At 42.3% G+C, this 7,638-nt stretch overlaps 1 protein-coding gene across 1 annotated transcript; it reads right to left on the bottom strand.

Annotated features, from left to right (window-relative positions):
• Window positions 1-3,445: 3,445 nt before the first annotated feature.
• Window positions 3,446-5,339, bottom strand: LOC136502233 (BTB/POZ and MATH domain-containing protein 1-like). The gene is made up of 2 exons (XM_066497695.1): window positions 4,190-5,339; window positions 3,446-3,579 (listed from the first exon to the last, which is right to left on the bottom strand). The coding sequence occupies exon 1, from the start codon at window positions 5,245-5,247 to the stop codon at window positions 4,318-4,320; it is 930 nt and encodes a 309-aa protein (XP_066353792.1). The 5' UTR covers window positions 5,248-5,339; the 3' UTR covers window positions 3,446-3,579; window positions 4,190-4,317.
• Between the last annotated feature and the right edge of the window lie 2,299 nt (window positions 5,340-7,638).

Genomic DNA, 7,638 nt, shown 5'->3' with positions numbered 1-7,638 from the left:
CGGAAGTATTACAAACTAGTTTTATAAACTAGTTATTTAAGTCTTACAAACCATAAGTTTTAGCCTTTGCTATTACATAGCAGTGTAGCATGCACTAACATAATTATACAACACATAACCAAAGATCTTGCCAAAGGATGAGAGTTTAAGCACAACATCTACTCCTGGCTATTATCTTTTAGAACCATCATACAACACGGATAAAAAACCCACATACTGCGGAGGTTCACTTACAATAGGGGTTAACAAACCCGACGTTCGCCTGCACCCCACGCCCTAGGCCCCAAGCACCGCACCTAAGTCCCACGATCGGCCACCTCGCGGACAAGCCCCGCACGAGAAAAGATAGGGCTTCATCTATGACGGGAAAAGGTGAACAATTTGGCTGTGATTGGGAGAAAGGATAATGTGGGGGTATGTAGTTGGTCTTTTCGCATGGGTGCCTTTTCTCTTTTTTTGCCATTTAATTCTCTGATACTAACCACTGGCACAAACTAGGGGCAAACAGCCCCTTCGTTTCAAGATCATGTGAGTAAAATCACAAAGTTTAAAAAGTAGAGGTAAACTCACAATTGAACCCTAAAGTAGAGACATAAATACCAAATTCCCAAAAAGATACTTAGAGTGGATGTTCGCAATATTCCATTTGTAGGCAACCATCACTATTATATGAGTTCCCATGAAGCATGATCAATAAGAACATAATTTAAGTTTTAATGTGAAACGATACAATCTAGCTGACACTATGATAACCGTGCTCATTACGACTATAGTCAGCTATGGTGCAATGTCCAGGCACGTTGCAACTAGGAGCAAGCAAAAAAAACATGAGACGTTGAAGTTGTTCGAGGATATTAGCTAAGTTAAAATCAAGACAGAGAGGGTTCTTGTCCATGTGTTGCTAGATGTCTTAAGTGCAACACTTTTTAAGAAAAAATCATATCATCTCAATATGCAATCCGCATTAATTGCACAACTAAACTTAATGGTTCCAAGCAGATATTCCTTGAAAAGATGTGTGGCTCTCTTGTGTTTATGGGGAGAGAAAAAGTTACTAGGACCAAAATAAAAAAAATAATTCCCACCTAAACTATTTTTACATAAACATTAGCGTGACCCTGGTAAAGCAATTCCATATTTACAGTTATATCCAATTTGAAATAAAAAAAAGTTACCTAGACATAAGGATAGGTTTAACACAGTTTTAGGCTCCGTTTGGTACAACTTGTCAAACACCTTTTTTTTCAAAACAACTTCCAGCTTCGTTTTTATGCTCCCACAAAGGAATAGGGAGAGATGAAGCTGAAAAAGTAGCTTTTACAGCTCTCTCCTTCATTTCCTTCTCTCAACCATGCGAAGTTGTTGATGAAGCTGTTTTGTCAAACAGTTTTTCCAAAACAGCTCAGCTTCACCTAGAAAGTTGTTTGCGAATCAATTTTCTAAAAAAAACAATTTTATTAGCGAAACTGAGCTGTGCCAAACGGGGCTTCAGTGTGAACCAGTATTAAATCAAAACATAGGAGTGAGGAGACACAAACTTCAACAAAACAATCTGCGTGCACTCTGGAGAGAGCACATGAGAGGATAAGGATTTCTTCTTTCAGGATTCCTTGTCCATTAATATGGAAACACAGTACTTGCTAAAGTAATTTAGTCACAAGACATGGCAAAGCAATGAACCAACTGTAAATTTGGTTATCAGTAAGCACTCAAATAGTGTACACATTTTGACATTTGGATCCTTAGTACATACTGAGAGTTAAAATTTGACATTTCTTTTTGGTGCTTGCTTCATTCTTTAAGTACCTAGGTAAACGATGAACTGAAGCATGCAACTATCTTGTCTTAATAAAAAGGATTACAAGCTAAAGCAAACGACTTTGAACTAAACAAATAATGATGGTGCTCAAAGATTGAAGTGTGCCGCAATCCAATGCAATGGTCGCAATCAAAGAGCACATGCATCTAGCGTGTCATTGGCTTATCAGTAGAAAAAAAAAATCATCTTGACCTTGTCCCAGTTCTCCTAGACCTCAATTCTCAACCCTGATGGTCAATGCAGCACGGATACGGATACGTGTATCGGTATCGAAGGGATACGGATACGCGGATACGCCATTTTTTTGAGAAAACCCGATACGTGGATATGTTTTATTATTTTTTATAAAAAAATAATAAAGGACATTAAAATTATTGGCAGCCGATCGGTATGTATGGATGCTCGCTGGAGACTACTCTAATCATTTCACAGCTTCTAGTTGCTACTTCTACCTGTGCTGGCGGTTGGAGGGGTATTTTTGGCATGTAAACATTCAGCACGTCTTCACTGGATGTGCTTAGCTGGGCCCAAGATTAGATTTTTTAATCTTCTTTCTCTCCCCAACATTCTTCCCCACACGGTGCCCCTTCACTCAGCCGTCTGCGTGACTGCGCTCCTGCTGGCCTGCTCCTCCCGCGCCGGTGACCAAGGTCCCTCTCGACGCAGGCGGCCGAGCGACCATGGCTGCGCACCACTCCACCCCACGCACGTGGCCAGCGGGCAGCCCGCCCGGCTCGAATGCAGCACGCGGATCTCGTCGGCGCGGAGCTCGCCCAGCGCGGGGTGCGGCGCGGCGCGTGGCCAGCGGGCAGCACTCCGCGAATGCAGCACGGACCTTGCCGGCGTTGGTGCGCCGGTGAGGCGCGGGGTGTGGCACAGCGCATGGCCGGCGAGCAACCCACCCAGTGCGTGTGGGATAGGCCATAGCATATCGCAGGTCAGTGGTGGGTGGGCGGCTGTATCGCCAAACGGCTTGGATACGTATCAGTCCACATATCGGAATTTTGTTTTATTTATTTTTTTGCCGATACTTCACGGATACGTATCCGCCGCATATCCACTGCGTATCCGTATCGGATACGTATCCGATACGGGATACGTGGCCAACCTCACGTATCCGTGTAACGTAGCTGATGGTGCTGCCCAACCTCCCTAAATCAATTGAATGGTAGTACTCTTGATAGTGTGCTATCACTTATTGTAACTAGGGGGACTAACTATACATCAACACATGTTTTCCTTTTACAAAAGAACAAAACACGTTAAATGGATCTAGAATATCTCTACAAAGTCAAGGGAACTTATTTATCATTGCCTTAACCATTGAAAAGGAACAATAGAACATAGGGGCCAGAAAAGAGGGGAAGAACTGATAACTAGTAACACAGTACATTTTTCAAAAGAAAATAATGTCTTTCATCTGGAAAGGAACACCACGAAAGATATTACCTAGTTATTACACTAATCTAAAGATAATAACAATGAAAATGAGTCTAGAATGGCATAAATGTTAATAAAAAATTACATAGCTTATAATCTGAAAGGTATATTATCAACAAATGTAGAAAAGTGAATTCTACAGATCTAGATTTTTACATGACTCCATTTAAAGAGAACATGTGCGCAGACCCAGTGCCGGAGGCTCCCACATGAGTAGGGTCTGGGGAAGGGAAAAACCGAGGTAAGCCTTCTCCCACAAAATCTGCGAAGAGAATGCTTCGAACCCGCGACCCGGTGACTCAGTGAGACAGCTCTCACCACTGCACCATGTGGAACAAAACTTTTTCAGATGTAACAAAAATATTTTTGAAATGCCAAATATCACAGGTTTAATCAGCTTGATCAAAATTGCAACAGTGTTGCTATCTGCTAAGGCTTCATCATGTCAGAATGAACATGTCCATAGTTCACGGATGTTCGACTTTGCCAATACTCCATCAGTTCTAAATTTTAGGCCACTTTAGATTTGTTTCAAGTCAAACTAGTACCAATTTTCTAGAAAAATATATTGGCATCTAAAATCTCAAGTAACTATGAAGACATATAATATATATCATGGTGGATTGGATGAAACTACTTTGAAAGTTGTAGATGTTGATGTATTCTATCACTTGGTCAAAGTTAAAGAAATTTAACTTAGGACAAAACTATATAATTTGAAACAGAGGAAGTACTTGTAATTTTCAGAAATAAAAAAACACCACAAAATGAAAACTGGAACATTCAAAGCATACTAGCCTGTAGATCAAAATGACTATATGGACATTATTGAGCTACAGTACCATAGATCCATACATTGCAAAATAAAATACCCTCCCATTATAATCTCTCCTGGGACAGACTAAGAAATCTTTTAATTCAGAAGTTAACCTTGGAAGAACAATGCAGACTAAATCTTGTGAGGCATCGCTGCTTTCTGCATATCTCTGCAATGAGGGCAGGGCATGCCTATTTGAGGTCCTCAAAACCTTGGCTTGCTGCCACATCATCCATTCTATTCAGCTGATAAATTGAATGCAAGCATCTTTGAGCTTGTAGCAGCGACACTGATCAGCTACAGCTAGAGTGGCAGCCACATTCTGAACAGCAAGCCTGTTGCAAAGGATGCTCTCACACATCAACTTCATCCTTACCAATCCATACATATTTGCAGCCACAAGCAAATGTCTCACCATCTCATCATTCTCATCGCCATCAAGATCACCTATAGAGGGCAAAGAATCAGTGTAGATGAAGTGTAGCAATGCCTTGAAAACAGGAGGCTCCATATCTTCAACTATTATGATTCGCTTTCTCTTGTCCCTCGTAAGCTCAGCCTTGAAGACAGGCGACCTCATCTTAAGCACAATTTTGTGGGCTCTGAAAAGCTCGTCTTTAACCTTGAAGGTCACATCCACCCCCTCCTCTGACTCCAGCAGTTTGCCAAGATTATCATGCAGATCTGACGGTGGCAGATCAATGTCGTCCCCCTTGATAACGGTGAGGTCGCACTCGATCTCGAGACATTCGTCCTTGAGGTATCCCAACGATTCCAGGTCGCCCTTCTTCATGAACTTTCTGCAACCCCAGGTCGTGTTTGCAGCGTTGTGAACCGCCTGACATGTGCATGAAATGGATGTTGAGATCCCAGTTGTCTGGTTGACAAGCCTGAACTCGCGGAGAGCCGTAGCCTCAGTGTTTTCACTCATGAACTCGAGGAAGATGGAGACGTAGTCCTTGCAGTCCTCGTTGCATCCATCTGGGTAGTATAGAATACACCAATTGTGGCCTCCGACGGAAAACGGGGCAGAGCGGATGCACCTCCCGATGCCGAAGTTCTTGTGGAGCCCGTTGCCGACGACCTTGAACGAGAGCGTCACCCGCGCCGTCTCCGCTGCGACGTACATCGATGCTGTCCTCGTGGCTGGCCTCTTGAGTGCCGTAGACATGGAGGCGTTCACGCTTGCGGCGCGGAGGAACCGAGGGTTGCGGGGAGGTGAGGAGGCGGCGGCGATGGCGAGGGGAGTTGAGGCGGCGGCGAGGATTTTACCAGCGAGCAAGATAGAAGGAAGCTAGGTTCCCTTTTCTTTCGCCTGGATAGTGTGAGCCCACAGCCCAGCAGCGGCATCAGAGGCGACTGCCAATCCTCGCGTCAGCTCTCGGCCCAGAAAGCCCAATTCTATTCCCCTGGGCGTTCTCCAACGGAGATGAAGAAATCGCCAGTGACGTAATAAACTTTAAAAAATAATTAAAAAAAACGTCAAATCCTAGAGCTGTGCATGCCGTGAGAGATGTGCGAGACTAGTCCCCCTCTAGCACGGTACCATGTCTCTCTCGTACAATAGAGGGTGGGATACAAAATACATGAACGAGAGAAAACACAGGAATGAAAAAGAAATAGAGGTGTAAAATAGAAGATTAAAAAACACATGAATTTTGTAGAAACGAGTGTTTGAAACACAGAAATACTAATAGTATGAAAGTTTATTGGTTTTGTGCTAAACACAGTTGTTTAGATTAAATAGGAGCTAATTACTCCTTTACATAGCGACATATAGCAGTTAAAAAAAAATTGAGAAGTGTCTTGGACCAGCCCACATGGTTGTGCATGCAGGTAGGGACTAGGAAGTAACACATACTATGCATGCATGCAGTAGGGAGTATGCAGATTAGTGCATGAGAGAGTGCATGAGTCGCAGAAAATATTCCCATGAGGTCAGACCTCATGTTTTCTTTCCTCCAAAACTACAGGTTTCATTGTCTTTCCTCTGGAATAGTTTGGGTCTCTTCCTTTAATCCAAACACTGCTACAGCGAAAATCCCTATAGGAATTTGATTCATTTGATCTTCCTATGTTTTTCCTAACCAAACAGGACCTTAGAGTAGCAATTTGGTCTCTGATGGTAACGCCGTTATGGGAAGCGAGTGGATCAACTGAGGGCATGATTGGTTTGCGTGTGGTCTACCTTGGCTCGTCTCTAGGAGCCAGGCTCCTGAGAGAGAGACTGAGCACATACAACCATATTTGCTTGCTTGCCTGGTCGAGTTGAGATGATGTTTGGTTGCTCATACAAGGATATGTTACATGAGAAAAATTATTATTGCTTGAGCTAAATAAACATCATCATGATATTTATTATGTGCAACTATTTTTTATTGCTCTTAATTTATCATATTGTTACTTAAAATTATTTGAAATACATTAATATCAATTAATATATACTAACCATGCATTAACAATGTCGGTATCTGAGTAATTGCTTGGTGAGCTTGGCCTTGGAGAAACACTCAAAAACTTCATATCTCGGGAGCCAGGCTGAGTGTTGGTATTTATTAAGTGCAAATAGAATATAAAGAATTCCGCAAGCGCACAGAATACCATTGTAGCATTTCACCGAGAGTATTCCAGGTGTCGTTATTTACATTTTACCACAGAAAAACAATGGAGTAAAGATTTATTGGATAACAAAGGAAAGTATACTAATCAATATACCAGCATAGCTAAAGTAAAGGATGAATGTAATGATAGGAATAAAGCGTAATGACACTCAGAGGATAGATCACTAAGATAATGTAAACTAGTCAATTCGGAAGAACAACGAGTGAGGTATATTCCTATGATATTCCTATTACATGGTCAAAGTATATATACATCCAACTATAGCTAAGACTGACTCTACTCTTATGCACCTCGGGACGCCGCTTAGACGGTAGAGCACCCACAATAGATAACTCTACTGACGCGACTACGGTCCTACAATTTAAAAACCTGCTCAATTTGGAGTGGACTACAAAGGATAGAAGGAACTGTCACCTCCCGCTGCTACCACCCAACCAGAGAACAGGGTGCACTCACAGGCAGAGCATCGTATAAGCACCATGCTTACACGAGACTTGACTACTTAGCCTAACCGGTAAACTAGCAGGCTAAGCATTCTATGAACCCGCACATAAAAATAATGATAATCATAACTAAGCAGATATATATTCAAAGTAAGTATAGCCATGTAGATAAGAATATGATAAATTGATAATAAGTCTTACAAGATGTAGAAGTGAAGATACAAGGCTTTGCCTAGCCTCTAATACTAGATCCGAAACTTGAGCATGAGTCCAATTCGACCCTCACTTTTGAGCTACTAATCTACTACATTTGAAAGCTCTAGACCTAATCCCTCTGGTGTATGTTGATCTGAATGAGATATGGATTAGGGTTTCAGGAATCTGCTGAGGGAGATGGGTAGGGGCTGCTATTTAAGAGGGGCGCCAGGCACCCTTCCCCTCTGAATAGCCTCATTGGGACTAAACTTTCCACCATATCTCATTAAAATCCCGCAGCT

The sequence above is a fragment of the Miscanthus floridulus genome, chromosome 13 (assembly GCF_019320115.1).
Source record: "Miscanthus floridulus cultivar M001 chromosome 13, ASM1932011v1, whole genome shotgun sequence".
NCBI lineage: Eukaryota > Viridiplantae > Streptophyta > Magnoliopsida > Poales > Poaceae > Miscanthus > Miscanthus floridulus.
The sequence above is the reverse complement of the archived record's forward strand: the minus strand, read 5'-3'. Positions and strand labels throughout refer to the sequence as shown.